Here is a 16,190-nt window from a genome sequence, read left to right as displayed (position 1 = left end):
AGAGGGTGGGCCTGACAGTCTCTATGCGGGCTCTTGGCCTGGCCTTATTCCCCAGCCTCATACCCCCTTCTTGGCACAGCTCTGGTGTGGGCCGCACGGGAGCCTTTGCGCTGCTCTACGCAGCTGTGCAGGAGGTGGAGGCTGGGAATGGAATCCCTGAGCTGCCTCAACTGGTGCGACGCATGCGGCAGCAGAGGAAGCACATGCTGCAGGAGAAGGTAAGGATCTGGGCAGGTGGGGCTGGGATGGGCCTTCTGTCTCCGGGTGACGGGCCCCTGCCTGGCTGACCTGGCCAAATGCACCTGTGCAGCTGCACCTCAGGTTCTGCTATGAGGCAGTGGTGAGACACGTGGAGCAGGTCCTGCAGCGCCATGGTGTGCCCCCTCCATGCAAACCCTTGGCCAGCGCAAGCATCAGCCAGAAGGTGAGGAAGGTTCCCTGGAAGCTGCTGGGACAGCCACACCCTTGGGACTCCCTCTCCTCACTCACTCTGTCTTCTCAGAACCACCTTCCTCAGGATTCCCAGGACCTGGTCCTCGGTGGGGATGTGCCCATCAGCTCCATCCAGGCCACCATTGCCAAGCTCAGCATCCGGCCTCCTGGGGGATTGGAGTCCCCAGTTGCCAGCTTGCCAGGCCCTGCAGAGCCCCCAGGCCTCCCGCCAGCCAGCCTCCCAGAGTCTACCCCAATCCCATCTTCTTCCCCGCCCCCCCTTTCCTCCCCGCTGCCTGAGGCTCCCCAGCCTAAGGAGGAGCCCCCAGTGCCTGAAGCCCCCAGCTCGGGGCCCCCCTCCTCCTCCCTGGAGCTGCTGGCCTCCTTGACCCCAGAGGCCTTCTCCCTGGATAGCTCCCTGCGGGGCAAGCAGCGGATGAGCAAGCAGAACTTTCTGCAGGCCCATAACGGGCAAGGGCTACGGGCCACCCAGCCCTCTGACGACCCCCTCAGCCTTCTGGATCCACTGTGGACACTCAACAAGACCTGAACAGGTTTCGCCTACCTGGTCCTTACACTACATCATCTCTCATGCCCACCTGCCCACACCCAGCAGAGCTTCTCAGTGGGCACAGTCTCTTAACTCCCATTTCTGCTGCCTTTGGCCTGCCTGGCCCAGTCCGCACCCCTGTGGGGTGGAGATGTACTGCAGGCTCTGGGTCAGGTTCTGCTCCTTTATGAGACCTGACATTTTTCAGCTCTTTGCTATTGAAATAATAAACCACCCTGTTCTGTGGCCCATGTCTGAGTCTGCCCATTGCTGCCTCAGCTCCAGTAGCACTGGCAGGAACTTAGCACCTTTCGTGGATAACAGGATGGTACCAAACTGTTATACTACCAGGACAGTTCTTTAAGGGTCCTGCAGTTCTGGCTTGCTCATCCTTCCCGCTTTGCTACCTGTGCCATGCTGTATGTTTCCTCAGCAGCTCTGAGGAGGGTCCAGGCAGAGTGTGTGCACAAACAATTCCAAGAGAGACAAGTAGCTCCCAAAGTGCCTGACAGATGTGGTTTTTTAAAAAAGTTTAATATTACAGTCAGGAGGCAGCGGCTGGAAGATACTCGGCTCTTTCCCCCAAGTCCAGGTTCAGTGCATTGGCCCCCACACAGCACCCCAGACCCCTGCCTGGGCAGGGAGGCCCCATGCTCAGTCCAGCTTCTCCAGCACGGAGGGCACATACACCAGGCTGAGCTCACTGCCAAAGTTGCAGACAATGGCAGCGTTGTCCAGCACCAGGATCTGGCGGGCAGGCTGGGCCTCACTGTTCTTCCCCAGGTAGACTGTCTGTAACAGGTCCCCGTAGTTTAGGTCCCAAAAGGAGACACAGCCTTGGCCGCCGGTCACCAGGAGGTTGTCTGAGATGACACCCAAGCTTGCACCACAGCCCAGATCCTGGAGGCAAGGACATGACAAGCTCAGTCCTGAGTCCTTCCCTAAAGTCCCAAGAATCCTATGATCCCCACCCCCTCTACCTGCTGAATGGAGTAGAACTTGATGCCTGTGCTGCGGTCCCAGATGCTGATGAGGTCATCCAGGCCACTGCTGATGACACAGGAGGTGGTACAGGTGAGGGAGGTGACATCCCCACGGTGAGCAAACACGTGGCTGACCCGGCTGCCAGTCAGTACATCCCACAGGCAGATGGCCCCATCTTGTCCTCCACTGGCCAGCACCATGGTCTGGGGAAACAGGCCAGGGGAGCGGGGTCACTGTGGTGGAGTACCTCTGTCAAAAATGGTGTTCCTGTGCCCTGGTGGGTGGGGCCCTGACTCTGCTTCCTGGAAGGGGCCCAGCTCCCAGGAGTCAGCAAACATGGGCCACAGGCTCTGTACCCCCCTACCCCCCCTGCAGGCCCCTCACCTGGTCAATGTACACAGTCGTGATGGCCCCTGAGTGGCCCTGAAGGGTGAAGAGGCAGCACGAGTCCTCCAGACGGAATACCTGTGACAGGGATGGACCTCAGGTTCTGGTCTCTGGGATTTTCCAAGTTATACTTTGGCCAGGAAATGCCCTCTGTCCTTCACCAGGACTCCTCCAGCCTCTCCCTGACGAATGCATCAGGCTCCCACCCTGCGCCAGGCCACTCCAGCACCCAAGAGATGAGACAATACTCACTCTCAGCGTGTGGTCTTGACTCCCAGTCACCAAGCGCCCAGCAGCGGCTTTCAGGGCTGTGATGGGTTTTTGGTGTGCACAGGGCACTGTGTGGGTCAGGCGACAGGCCACTGTGTCACTGCTGCTGTACACTGGAGAGGCAGGGGAACTGCCCCGCCCTGGGGTCCCTGAGGACAAAAGGCCAAGTGAAGGATCTCTGAGAAGGCAATGGGCAGACGGCCCCTGCACATCCCACCAAGTGGGAACACCTGCCCACCCCAGGCCCTCCGACCTCTAAACTGCAGGGGGCTGAGGGCAGTGTGGGTCTCCAAGGAGAAGAAATCAAGGGAACCGTTGAGCCGCGCAGCCACAATCCTGGAAGAGAAAAACAGCTGCCAGGGGCCTCTCCCTTAGAGCCCCAGGAGAGCCCCAATCCTGGGGCTGAGCATGTGGGCACAAGAGAGATAAAGGGCCAGTTCAAGAAGGGTCAGGAGGGACATGGCCAAGAGGAAAGCACATGGTACCAGAACAGATGCTGGAGCCAGAGGGCAACTCCAAATATTAACCTCCTTGTGCCTCAGTTTGTCTGCAAAATAGGGATAAGAGTACCCACCTCACATAATGGTCATGAGAATCAAGTGAGCTAACATGTAAGGTGGTACCTGGTGAATGTCACATAAGTTTGTAAATTAAAAACAAGCAGAGGGCTCCATGTAGCCTGGAGCTGAAGGGAAGGCTGCTGAGGGGAAACAGGATGCAGAGTGGGCTATGTTGGGCATTGTGGAAGCCTGCATTCTCCATCACGTAAAAGCAGCTTCAACCCAATCACAGCCCACACCAATTCCTTTTTCCACAAAGAAGGATTTTTTTTTTGCTCTCCAAAATTCCTAGGTACAATCTGACAGGCAGGGATGGGTATATTTGCCCAATAACCCCAAAGCCTCAAAGCAGGTGAGGTTCAAAATCTTACTGTAGCGAAAGGCAATGCATGCCTACAACCTCTGCCCATGAATTTGAAGGGCCACACCAGACCTGGGGAAGCCACAGTTGTATGATTGGAAGTGGGTGGACAAAGAGAGACCACAGTCACCAGGAACCCTGAGGATCAGGGCTGAGACCTCGGGGCTTTCCTTAAAGCTAAAACAAGCAGCAAAGGAGAATTTCCAAGAAGCACAGAGGGACCTGGGGAAATTGGCCAGGCTGGAGAGGATGTCAGCCAAGGCCCATGCAGAACCTGTGCTGACAGGAATGACGGCAGCAGCCACTGGCAGAAATCCACAGCACTAAGGGCAAGGGACGCCCCCTCCCCAAGGAAAAAGACTCCAGCTCTAGGTCAGATGGTGCTGCCACCAAGAGTCAAGGAGCCTTGGAGGAGGAGCCAGTGTGGGACAGGCAGGCGAAGGCGTTCGGTGGAAGGCACCTGGCCATTGGGTGGAGACCCAGGTTCACCAGCTCAGAGGTGGGGCCAGAACCCAGGTGACTGAAACTCCCCAAGGAGTGTGCATGCAGACGGAGCCCTGGCGACGCCCACAGCCAGCAGGCTTGCTGACGAGGGCAAGCACGACAGGACCAGGGAGAGCAGAGAACAGCCGCCAGCAGCCAAGGAGACGAGGGTTCTGCAAGCACACTTTGTTTCTGTAACTAAAAATGCAACCAAGATACCCCAAAGGCTCAAGACTGACAAGCTAATCAGAGAAACTGGCTTCATTGAGAAGGGCAAGAAAGGACAGGAGTGTATCACTCCCCACTGTCACTGCTTAAGGCCCTGGGAGGTCACCTTGTGCCAGGCCCAATTCCGAGCACGTCACACCCCTAATGCTTTTGTTACCTTCTCATCCAAGTGGACTGCCCTCTGCTTACACGTGTGGGGCTGGTCATCAAGAAGGTCAATCGAAACATACAGTGCAGCAGTGGACAGGAACCAGGACTCAAGACTCAAGAGAGTATGGCCTAGCCAACAAAGGCTGGGGACATCTGGGGCTGGGGCAGGACACACTCACCTTTTGTCCAAGAAGACCAGAGCGGTAATGCCTGAGGAGACCTCCTCGCTGCTGCAGCACAGCACCCCTTCAATGGCGTCCCACACCTATAAGTCCAGAGGCTGTGAGCACCTGCCCACCAGAAAGGCCCACAATCCCCGGGGTGGACAGCCGCTCTGCCCACCTTTAGCCCCTCTGCCCACCTCCAGCCGGCCGCTGCTCCGCCCCACCACGATGAGGTGGCCCTGCAGCTCCAAGCTCCAGATGGAACCCTCCGCACTGGGGGCCCAGGCAAGGGAAGGGGAGCCTTTCTCAGGGGAGCCACCCTCGTCCTCAGGGGCCTGGGGCAGCACCGGCCCAGGCGAGGGTGGGCGCAGGGCTGGTGTGCAGACGGCCGCCAGCCCCTCCTCCTGGTACACGCGCTGCACCAGGCGGCTGAAGTCATAGCCTAGGGAGTCCCGAGCGCGGCCACAGACCGCCCGGTGCCGGGGCTCAGGCTGAGTGGGCTGTGGCTGCGCCGAAAAGTTGGTGTCAATTAAGCAGGTGAGGTCAGGCTGGTCCTCGAAGAGGGAAAGCGGTGGAGGGTCCCGGGGGCGGTGTCTCAGGGGAGGGCTGTCCCCAGGCTCCTCTGGGCCAGCCTTCCCACCATCTGAAAGTCGTTCCCAGCTCTCCTGAGCCTCAAGCCCGCTGCCCACGCCACTGTCCCGGCGCTGCCTGCTGGGGGCCAGGATGGTGGAGTGAGAGGGGATGTAGGAGAGGGAGTGTGGGGGAGGGGGAAAGGGTGAGAGGGGGAAGTGAGGGGCCATTAGAGGGGACAAGCGGAGAGGGTGCGGTGTGGGGGTGGGAGGGAGCCTGGAGGGGTTGGGGGATACGTCAGAGGGAGAAAGGAGGGGAGATACATGGCTGCACGGGGTAGGTGGTGGGGTGAGGGGGGTGGGGGGGCACAGAGGAGAGGGTAGCCGCACCTACCCTGGGCGCGGGATACGCGTGAGGCAATCCCCGGTCTGTGCGTCCCACACACAGACGTGGCCTGCCAGGCAACAGCTCACCAGCAGCATGCCGTCGCTGGCCAGGCACTCGATATCCTGCGGGAGCCCGGTGTTGGTGTGGGCCAGGCCCCAGCCCTCCCCTGCCTGGCCGCTGTGCCCCTGCTCACCATGAGGTGGCCGCGCAGGACCAGCGGCACAATCTCCGTCTCAGGTGGCGCATAGCCGTAGTCGTCGCAGGGCAGCTCTCCGCGCCTCCGCCGCCCGGGCCCGCTGCCCGGCTGCCCGTAGTTGCGCGGGCACAGCACGCGGTACAGGCAGAGCAGCAGCAGCACCAACACAATGCCCGCGGCTAGACCCAGTGCCGCCACCCTGCACGGGAAGGCGGACTGCTGTGAGACACACCTCATAGCCTGTCCCCTCCCCTCCTCCCTCTCCCCTACTCTTGCCCACCTGTCCTCCTCCCCGCACTCTATCCCACCCCACCCCACTCAGCAACCTTACTTGTACAGTGTGACGTCTCCATGGGCCTGCACCCCACCTGGGCCCTTGGGTCCCGCTTCCCAGTGCCCAGCAGGTATGGGCCCCGGTGGGGGCCAGGCACTGCGGCCATCCTGAGGGTGCCGGCCCTCCAGGGCCTCCCTCGGGTTCAGGCGGAGTGTGACTGGGATGACGGGCAGCAGGCTGATGTACCTGGATCCGGACAGTGGGCAGCCTCAGCGGGGGGCCTCCCAAGGCTTCCTCCTACTGTGCCTGCCAGCCAGTCCGCTCCCTCCTCCCCAGGCAGGCCTCAGCTCCACCGGCCAGACTCTCCCAGCATGGGGGTTGGGGACAGAGGTAGGTCCCTCCCCAGCCCAGCCTAGCAGCCAACCTTGCTGTCCCAGATACCAGCACCCAAGCAGCCCTTCTGACCGTGTGGGGTATCTCCCTCCCCACTCCTGGCACAGGTGGGTGGGTCTCATTCTAGCGAGGGCTGGCAGCCACCTGTGACTCCTCAGAGGAACCTGGGGTTGCTCTTGGGTTATGGCTGCCTAGACCACCAGTTCCCACCTCACAACCTTATGAATTGTTTTAATTATTTGCAGAATTCAAACCGTGGGCCTCCTACATTGGGGAAAGGGGATGGTGAGTTGACACCATCGAGTGAGGAGGTGGCACCTGGCATGGCCCAGCTCACCTCTTGGCCAGTGTGATGTTGTAATAGCTGAAGAGCGTCGGCCAGTGGCGGAAGGACAATTTCCTCCAAAGTTCCTCATCCTCAGGCCCCCAGGTTACCTCTGGGACTGGGCTGTCATGGACAACCTCTGCTGGACCTCCATGCTCAGGTGGCTCGCCTGGTGATGTCTGGTTCTCAGGTAGCTTAGGGGCATCAGGTGGGAAGATGGAGAAGGCAGGGTCCGGGTGGCTGGCGGGCAGCATGCCACTAGGCACGGGCATGGGAGCCAGGGCTCCCTCACCCAGTGGGCTCTGTTCCGTCACCTGGGCAGCGAGGTAGGTGCGCAGCCCTGCTGGGTCTGTGTATACCAGGATGCCAATCCAGACAACGGTGCCAGCCTGCAGTGGAGCAGGGTACTCAGTGGGAGGAATGGGCCTCAACCCCAGCAGCTTCAGCCCTCATGCTGAGAGGAAGCAGCACGGGGACCTGAGGCCTAGGGATGGAGAGAGGACACAGGCCCCACTGTGTGCTTTCCTCCTGCCTCTCCGAGTCCTCCTGCTAACACCTGCCAGCACTTGCTGCTGGAGGGCCTGCTTCCCTTTCCACAGTTAGGGGCTGAGTTTCTTGGCCTAGAAATAGACTGAACCACCCTGAGGTTTGACACAGAATGTCCCCGTCCCTAATCTCCACCTCAGCTGGGATCAGAAAGCTGCTACCATTCATATGGTCAGCATGGCCAGAGGGCCAGCTGCCTGACCTGCTCCAGAGTCCCCCAGAGGGCCTAGTCTCAGGGGGCCTCAGCCTTCCTCCCGTCTCAGTTCAGCTCCCTGGGAGAAGCACTGCTGCCCCACAGCCAGCGCAGCCTGGCTGGTGACTGATTTTGCCCAGCACTTTCCACTGTCTGCACACCATGCAGCGGCCGATGAAATGTGGCCCAGGGAAATGTGGTGGCCACAGGTGGGTCCATCCCAGAGCACTCGACTAACAGGCTCCTGTCCTGGGCCACTCTCGGGAGAAGATGGCTCCTGTACCTGAGAGCCCTGGAGCTGCTTCTCCCACAGCCTTGTCTCCTCAGAAGCCACCAGGGTCTGGGCAGGGAGGACACAACAGGCAGCTCCCCAGAGCCAGGTTTCCAGGGGCCACCAGAGCCTGAGGAGCATCCCTCGCCACTCTAAGGCCAAGTGCAGCACCACAAGAGGCCTGGAGCGCTGGCCCTCCAGAAGAGGGCAGGGCAGGGGTGGCAGGTACCATGATGAGACGCTGTGCCAGGCGGGTGCGGGCCAGGAAGTAGACAACACGCAGCCTCTTGGGGAGCCGCAGGTTTCGGAAGGAAGACGGCTGCAACGTGATGGTGTGGGGTGTGGACGGCCGCACAGCCAGCTGCCGCTCGTAGCGCGTTGGCTGCCCCACTGGCTTGGCTGAGGGTAGGCAGGCCTCAGGGGGCAGCCGCTTGTTCAGGTCCGCTAGCTGTTGGGGGCACAGTGGTCAGGGCCCGAGTCCACCATCCAGAGGGCGCCCACACAGGACCACTGCCCTGCCCAAGGTCCACACCCTTCTCACCCAGGAATCCCTCAGTACAGCCAGGGCTGAGGAGGTGGGCAGGGCAAGGCTCAGCCCACTCCTACCTCCATCCGGCGAATGTCAATGGACAGGACAGTGGTGAAAAACAGCATCTGAAGGAAGAAGTCAGACACCAGCCCCACGACGGCAAAGAGACAGAACTCCTGGAATCAGAGCACACAGGGTGGGGTGGAGGGGAGGCGGTGCCATGACCTGACTGCCCCAGCCCTAGAGGAGCAGTGCCTGGACTGCAGCCACCTCAGAACCAGCAGGGCAGCAGCAGGCAGGGCACAGCAGAGATGAAGAGAGATGCTGGTTGGTCCTCAGCTCACATACCACTAGCAGCTCACCCTGTCTCCACCAGGGGGCAGCAGAAACCCTCACACTTTCTTCAGAAAGGGCTGAAAGGGGAGGGGGGAGTACCTTCCTTGAATCTTCCGGTCCCCCTAGAGAGGACTGAAGGCCTGATCCAACCTGGAAACCTCTAAGCCCCACCAGCCTGCTCCCCAAAAAGTCCTTCCCCACTGAGCCCCCGCCCTGCTCATGCATCACCAACCCAGCCAGAGCCCAGGCCTGATTCAGGGGCTCTCAGAAAGGTTCCCAGCCAGCAACTGCCCTGGAACAATGGAGAGAGAGAGAGGGATTAACTCTCCTCTAAAATCGAAAAAGGGTGAGCTCTCTGCTCCCCAAGCTCTGTCAGCAGACAGAATTTTCTGAGATGTCGGTGTTGAGACCTCTAGCACATCACCACAGTGCTACTCGGATCTGGGGTAAGACCATGGGGTAGATAGTGGCACAGTGGTTGTCTCAGCTCTAACGTCCCAAGACTACCCTATCCTGCAGATACTACTGTTTTCCAGGAGAAGCAGCCCACAGCCCAGCTGTTCTCTGTTCACCCCCATCTCTCAGCTGGCCTGCCAGCCCTGGGGGAAAGATGGGGGAGAAAAGATGGCATCCTCCCCTTCCTGCAACTCCTTTTGGAATGGCCGGCATCAGTCTGAGGTTCCAGCTCAGTGCAGGGCCACCTCCACCTCTGCTCACAGCCCACAGCTGAGCAAGGGCACTTTGCCAAGAGCAGGGTCACTCTGGGCAATGGGTGGTGGCCCTCCACAGGTCAGGCCAGGCAAGGCCTCTTGTCTGGAGATTGCAGCATGGGTCAGGGCCAAAGGAGGAGACCGGAGGAAGGGTCTAGGAACCCCACGGTGCTTCTCCCTCAGAAATGGGAAACAGGTGTGACTGAAATGGCACAGCCAGTCCCCAGTTTCTGCCATGCCCTTGCAGCCTTCCTCCTGCCACCTGGCTGAAGGGGAAGCAGGCAGGGAGGGGTAGGAAGAGAGGGTCAAGCGCAGAGCCTGCCTGGCTAGGCACTCAATCTCGGAACCCAGCCAGAGTTTGCTGAGCACTTCTGAGTCAGGCGTGCCAGGGGCCATCTGTGTGCTATACTGATCCGCTTGCCAGGCAAAGAGGTCCCACCTCAGAGGCAAGGATGCCTGTGCTGAAGAGGGGAGCACCCTGTCCATGGCTGCACAGCTGGGAAACACAGCAGTTGCTTCCATGCTCATCCAGGTGGCAGGCCTTGGGGCCTTACCTGGATGGCAGGCACTAGGGTGAAGTAGCCAATGAGGATGATGCCCAGCTCCGTGGCCATGTTCTTCATGATGGACCAGCTCTCGCTGCTTAGGCCTGCAGAGGGCAGCAACAGGGCACAGGGCAGCATGTGGCCACTCAGCGACATGACTCACACAACCTCAAGAGCCTCAGAGTGGCAGAGGCATGGGGAGGGCCCCCAGCCCTCTGAAGCAGCCATTCCACCAAAGCACCCCAACCCTCAGGGCCCTGCTAATGCCCAGACTCTAAGGGGCTGTCACCACCACACAGCTGCTACAGGGAACAGGTGTTCACAGCCTGGAGGGTGCAGGGGAGAGCTATAACCATCAGAAGGGGGAAGCAGCAGAGTGGAGATGAGAAAATCCACAAGGAAAGCCAAGTGCCACCCACTCCAGCCACATCCAGCCTCCGCATGTGGTTCTTGTCTGGTCTGTATGGGCCAGCATGACAGTATGCCCACCAGCCACATGGCAGAAGCACTCAGGGGGTGGAGGAGCTGGCTGCGTTCTTCCTCAAGCCCCTTCCTGTGGTGAGCCCTGATCCCATGCTATCACACTGTCACATGTCTAAGGCTCTGTGCTCCTACTGGGCAAGGACTATTTCGCCCCATGTCTTCCTAACTCCATATCCAGCACGGGGCCTGGCTTATCACAGAGGCTCACAGAGGTTTGCTGGATGAATGGACAGCTGCCTACAGTCCTGTTCCTCACAGACATAGGGTGACAGGAGGTGACGAGGAGGAAGACGCTCAAGTGACCAGACCTCCAAGGCCGCTTCTCCCTTTTCTCATTTTCCCCAAAACCCCAGATCCCCAGCCTCTACCAGCAGGGCCAAAGGGAGCTTTTCTGGCAGCCATGAAGGCAGCATCTCTGAAACGGCCAGACCCTGGGGCTTGGGCTAGTGTGCTGGACTGAGGCAGTAAGAGAAAATACTAGGCACTAAAATCCCCAAACAGAAAGTCACCACCAAATACAAGCCCCACCCACACTGAAGTGCAGTGGCGTGATTACAGCTCACTGCAGCTTTGACCTCCCACGCTCAAGCAATCCTCCCACCTCAGCCTCTTGAGTAGGTGCGACCACAGGTGCATGCCACTATGCCCTGCTAATTTTTGTATCTTTTGTAGAGATGGGGTTTAACTATGTTACCCAGGCTGGTCTCGAACTCCTGGGCTCAAGTGATCCACCTGCCTCAGCCTCCCAAAGTGCTGAGATTACAGGTGTGAAGGTGTGAGCCATGGCACGCAGCCTGGTTTGCTTTCTTACTGACACATGAACCAGGACGAAGTACAGTCCAGTGGCCCCATGGCTCCCCAGGGCACACACTCAAGAGCTGCCAGGGCCCAGTGGCCCACTGCATATTATGGTGGAGGCAAGAGCAAGGGACATTTCAGGGGCTCTGTTTGCTCACAGAGCGTCAGCAGCAAGAGGAACAGGCCCCTCTCCAGCCCCTCCTGCAGCCCCCTGCCCAACTCTCCCACTGTGTTACCTTGGGCGATCCGCAGCTTCACCTCCAGGTCTACCGGGGTTGAGACCACGGACTTGGTGAGCACCAACACATTCTCTAACCCAATAACCACCACAAGGTAGGGGAAAATCTCGCTGGGGACAGAGAAGGAGAAGGTGAGGACAGTGCTGTGGTGGTTCCCAACACACTTGGGCCCTCAGGAAGGCTATGGGGTTTCCAGCCTGTTACAGGGGCTGCTGAGTGACTCCCACAACCACTGGGCAGAAACCCTCCCCTGTCCACCTCACCCAACAAGGCCTGCATCTACACAGTGCTCAGCTTTCAGGCAGGCTCCAGAGCCTTGCGGAGGGGCCAGCAGCTGTCCTGTCTCTAGCCATCTGGCTCAGGGGGGCTGGGAGAGGCCCCTCAGGGAGAGCTGTGCAGCGCCACTGCTAGACCACACTTCTCCCCGCCCTTCCCAGGAGGACTGGCTGGCTAAAGACAATGACTGCTGCCAAAACCCATGCCAGTAACTCTGGGTGGACCCATCACAGCTAAATATGCAAGGAGATGAAACCACCCTGAAGGCCCACTCACCTTTGTTGAGAAGCTGTGTGCGGAGAACAACTGTTCCTACAGAAAGCTCTACCAGCTATCTGAGCCCACCGTCCCACACTCCCCGCAGCAGAACCTACGAAAGTCTATGTGCGAGGAACGCCAGCTGAGTTATAACTTGCGGGACCTCTGCTTTGGAGCCGAAGGAAGGGAGGGCCCCTGTAGAGGGTACGGCAGACGGTATGGGAGGGCGGTGTTTAACACCATCAGGCTCAGGAAAGGGAGCAGGTATCTAAGAGCAAGGAAACTACCAGAAACAAAACACAACATCGCTTTTCATACGACCAGCCTGATGGTCCAAGGTGGGGGACAGGCCAATCCATAATCCATTAATAACCATTAACAGACAGGCAGGTGGGCCTATCCAGAGCCAAGATCAAAGCCTGAGGACAAGCCAAGGGAAGGGCTTCCAGACTAAGGTTCAGAGAGGAGCGGCAAGGGGAAAGTAAACATCGGTGGAAAAGGCAACAAATTACAGTGTGCTCATATCTTCCAAAGAGCTTCCTCTAAAATGACCTATTTCATTAGGCATTTAAATGTTCTAATTATGAAAAAAAAGAAATGTTCTCTATCTCACACCTCCAGTGGCTTAAGCCATCAAGCTGCAGTGTGTGTGCGGTGTGTGTATAGAATATATAAACACAGATGCACAAATCCGACCACACACATGCAATACATACTCATGTATACACAAACACACATACCAACACACACCCCATATATACACACCCAGCCCACAAATACACACTTCTGTACATATGGACACTCACTATAGCTAGATATGCTATATACAAACACTAGTATGAATACAAGCCAGACAAAGAAGAGGAAGAAGCTGTACCTCTTAAATGTCAAAAACGACCATGTGAAGACGTGAGGTCACAGCAAACACCCAGTCCAGGGAAGGCCAAGTACCCAGAAGTGCAAGGCTCTCTGGCCTGAGCCCACCCTGTGGCCCAGTGGAGCCTGCTGGGGACCTACCCGCCATTGAGGGTGGGCGTCAGGCCGAAGAGTGTGCAGAGTCCCACAGACATGAGCAGCGAGCTGAGCACTGTGACCACGGCGGCCAGGGCCAGCCCCCACTTGGACTTGACCATGTCGATCTTCCCTGGAGGGCAGAGAGGGCACATCAGGGCAGCCCCTCCCACAGCCCCCGGCCCACAGGGGCTCTCGGGAGTAGGTTGCCCTGACAGTTGAGGAGGGGAAAGCCCCTGGTTTCACCAAAGGAAAGGGATAGGCACAAGTACTTCCCAGTGTCATGGACATAGTACACCTTTTAGGAACCCTAACCCAGGAAGGGGCTGAAAGTGAGAAGAGCCCCGGACCCACCCAAGCTCCTAAGACCCTGCTGGGGGATAAAGCCCTAGCTCTGACGACCACCAGGTGTGTTCTATCTCTCTACCCCAAGCCACCTCCAGAGGCAGGGAAGCAGGTGACATGGAAATGCCCGTTTAGCTTGGAGAAAGCTCCCGGTCTCCCTGCCATGAACCTACGCGTGGAGAAGTAGATGTAGGCAAACAAGATGATGTAGGTGGTCACAAGGGGGATGAGCTCAGCGACGCCAATCTCCTCCTTGAAGTGCACGTGGACCAGGCTCTCCGCCCGAAGGCTGCAGTTGGGGCTGGGGTGCAGAAGCATCAGGCGGGCACGCAGGCTGCCCAGGAACCTGGTCAAGGAGCAGGGTGGGGGTAGATGGAAGTGTTGCTCTTGGTTCCGGGGACAAAGACAATCCTTGGACAGAGGGTCCATTAGGACCTCCCTCCTGCCCCTGTGTTGGAAGGGAACTTCTCTCTGGTGCCTGAGCTCCTCTGTAGTCTCCAGGGGCGTTGGGAAAATCACAGAGGGGCAAAGTTTTCTTAGGAGCCCCTCCTGCTCCTTTCTCAGCTTCCCTTTCCGGACCTACTCTACACTCACTTTTTATTTATTTTCCTATTTTATTTTTTGAGACGGAGTCTCGCTTTGTTGCCCAGGCTGGAGTACAGTGGCGAGATCAGGGCTCACTGCAAGCTCCGCCTTCCGGGTTCACGCCATTCTCCTGCCTCAGCCTCCGGAGTAGCTGGGACTACAAGCGCCCGCCACCTCGCCCGGCTAATTTTTTGTATTTTTAGTAGAGATGGAGTTTCACCGTGTTCGCCAGGATGGTCTCGATCTCCTGACCTTGTGATCCGCCCGTCTCAGCCTCCCAGCATCTGGGATTACAGGCGTGTGCCCCCACGCCTGGCCTCCAACACTCTTGATTACCAAAGGCCCAGGAGAGGCGATCAGAAGCACCTCGAGTGCCGTTGCCAGTTGGGGAGGTGCCTGCAGTGCCCCACTGGGAAGGACTCAGGCCATACAGGGCTCACTAGCAACCAGCTGGGGATGCCTGCCCTAGGCTCAAGAGAGACCAGAGGAGGCACCAGGACACTGAGACTGCCAGCCCTGCCTTAGTCCCCTATGCTTAACCAGCTGTCAGGTCATCCCCATTAAAATGTGGTAGACAGTATCATCTAGTATAAGGGATGTAAACATTTCAACAGGAGGCCTGGAAACTCTCCAAGTTTCCAGCGGGGCATTCAGAACACTCTAACCAGAAGAGGGACTACTCAAAGCCTCATGTCACCCAGCAGACCAGTCAAGAGCCCAGGGTGCTGTCAATCTTACTTGGCATGGTAGCGCTGGAAGACCAGGGTGATGGTGTAGGAGACCATCCTCTTCCTGGTGTAGAGGCTCACCCCGCTGTACTTCCCGGGCACACCAAACAACAAGTCTGCAAGTAGAAACCAGCAGGTACTGACAAAGAAATGACAGCTACTGCAGAGCCACCAAGGACCCCTTTTTCACCCCCACCCTGGGAACAAAGGGTAAACCCTTATCTGCCTAAGTACACATCAAAAAGACAGTGATCAATGGGCACCCTTGCAGGTCTGAAGGGAACTTGTACTGCGGCTACCTTTGAGCGTGGCTGAAGTCTGCAGGGTTTTAGGCTCGTGCTGGTGGATGGTCCCAATGATGTCAGGATCAGCATGGAAGCGCTCCCGGTCATTCTGCCAGAAATTCCCAGGGGACAGCAGCAGGCATCCATGCTCAGGGAGTAGGTCCCTGAGCTTCCTGAGGCCTGGCAGCAGGTCGGTCACTTGCAGACACAACTCCTCCAAGCTCCTGGTCCCAGAGCTGCACAGGAGACAGGACAAGGAACCTGCTGTGTCTGCCACCACAGGGCAGATCTGCAGTACTTAGGGGACGTCCTCTGTCTGTTCTTCAATACCCCATATTTGCTCTCTGGTAATGCCAAAGAGCCTGACCACTAGGGCAGCAGGGGAAAGTACTTCCAGGTGGCCAATAACCTAACCATGTGGCTGTCTGACTTCAAGTGCATCTGAGGCCCAAAAGCCCATCAGCTCTGAGGACAGGCAAGTGTACTATGAGAGCATGCACAATCCCGCCCACTAAAACACCCTGGCCAGTTCAGTGGATGAGGAGGGATGGGGGTAAATCTGGGGCTTCATTTAGTTCACCAAAATATCTGTCAACGCCACTAGCTAACTAAAACCTGGCAGTGATGCAGCTTGCCAATTACACACATTGTATGCCGAGCCAGCATAACCCAGGGACCCACTGACAGGCAGGGGAGCACAACCTGGGCTGGGGCTTCAGAAGGTACCCCCCGGTAGAGCTTGCTTCTCGTCGGCAGAGACACCACCATTACATTCACACCATAACCCACAGGCAGGAAGCCACGCAGGTCATGAGTCAGCTCAGTGGACACTGACTCCATCTGAGATGTAAGGATGAGACTCAGGGCTATGTGTGTGCCATCTGCATAGGTCTAAGGGGAATGCAGCCACTGTGGACCCTCAAGGATGCTGAGAAATTCAAGGCTGGCTCACCCTCCATCCTTCTTGCTTGTTCTATCTCTGCAGAGCTGACTGGCTCACTGGAGTTACACTGAGGACTGTAACTCTCCCTTCAGTACAGCATGGGATTCAGGGAGGCAAGGGTCCCTGAGGGGGTACCTGTCTCTCAGCACGTGGTTCCGGATCTCCTCCACCAGTTGGAAAGCCCGGGACAAAGGTGAACGAAATACATCTACTGCCAGGAGGTTCTTGTGCCAGGGAAACACTGAGGATTTCACAAATATCTGCTGGACGTAAGCCACCGGGGCACCCACATACTGCAGAAGAAATGAGGGAGGGCAGAAAGGGCAGCTGAGCACAGGAGGAAGGAACACGGTCCAATTCAAGGGATTTAATGAGCATTGGAAACCATGCCCCACA

General features: G+C 58.0%; 2 protein-coding genes across 8 annotated transcripts in view; one reads left to right on the top strand and one right to left on the bottom strand.

Moving 5' to 3' along the window:
• The window catches only part of PTPN23 (protein tyrosine phosphatase non-receptor type 23), a 34,972-nt gene extending 33,739 nt beyond the window's left edge, over window positions 1–1,233 (top strand). For all 3 annotated transcript variants that reach the window (XM_003894503.5, XM_009200915.4, XM_017955477.3), the window contains 3 exons: window positions 80–218; window positions 311–424; window positions 503–1,233. In XM_003894503.5, the coding sequence (XP_003894552.1) occupies window positions 80–218; window positions 311–424; window positions 503–982 (733 nt within the window). In that variant the 3' untranslated portion in view covers window positions 983–1,233. The remainder of the gene's footprint in view (window positions 1–79; window positions 219–310; window positions 425–502) is intronic.
• A 251-nt stretch (window positions 1,234–1,484) lies between these two features.
• SCAP (SREBF chaperone) overlaps window positions 1,485–16,190 on the bottom strand; it is a 71,574-nt gene continuing 56,868 nt past the window's right edge. For 3 of the 5 annotated variants that reach the window (XM_009200911.4, XM_009200910.4, XM_009200912.3), the window contains exons 4-23: window positions 15,930–16,087; window positions 14,867–15,087; window positions 14,578–14,683; window positions 13,428–13,600; window positions 12,916–13,042; window positions 11,362–11,474; window positions 9,854–9,948; window positions 8,331–8,429; window positions 7,954–8,172; window positions 6,727–7,103; window positions 6,054–6,242; window positions 5,720–5,921; window positions 5,533–5,648; window positions 4,767–5,280; window positions 4,585–4,670; window positions 2,877–2,959; window positions 2,606–2,772; window positions 2,351–2,431; window positions 1,963–2,169; window positions 1,485–1,882 (exon numbers count right to left, since the gene is read on the bottom strand). In XM_009200911.4, coding sequence (XP_009199175.1) covers window positions 1,637–1,882; window positions 1,963–2,169; window positions 2,351–2,431; window positions 2,606–2,772; window positions 2,877–2,959; window positions 4,585–4,670; window positions 4,767–5,280; window positions 5,533–5,648; window positions 5,720–5,921; window positions 6,054–6,242; window positions 6,727–7,103; window positions 7,954–8,172; window positions 8,331–8,429; window positions 9,854–9,948; window positions 11,362–11,474; window positions 12,916–13,042; window positions 13,428–13,600; window positions 14,578–14,683; window positions 14,867–15,087; window positions 15,930–16,087 — 3,579 coding nt within the window. In that variant the 3' untranslated portion in view covers window positions 1,485–1,636. The remainder of the gene's footprint in view (window positions 1,883–1,962; window positions 2,170–2,350; window positions 2,432–2,605; window positions 2,773–2,876; window positions 2,960–4,584; window positions 4,671–4,766; window positions 5,281–5,532; window positions 5,649–5,719; window positions 5,922–6,053; window positions 6,243–6,726; window positions 7,104–7,953; window positions 8,173–8,330; window positions 8,430–9,853; window positions 9,949–11,361; window positions 11,475–12,915; window positions 13,043–13,427; window positions 13,601–14,577; window positions 14,684–14,866; window positions 15,088–15,929; window positions 16,088–16,190) is intronic. The other 2 variants (XM_017955480.3, XM_017955478.2) reach the window with 2 other exon arrangements.

Source organism: Papio anubis, chromosome 2 (genome assembly GCF_008728515.1).
Source record: "Papio anubis isolate 15944 chromosome 2, Panubis1.0, whole genome shotgun sequence".
Taxonomy (NCBI): domain Eukaryota; kingdom Metazoa; phylum Chordata; class Mammalia; order Primates; family Cercopithecidae; genus Papio; species Papio anubis.
The sequence above is the reverse complement of the archived record's forward strand: the minus strand, read 5'-3'. Positions and strand labels throughout refer to the sequence as shown.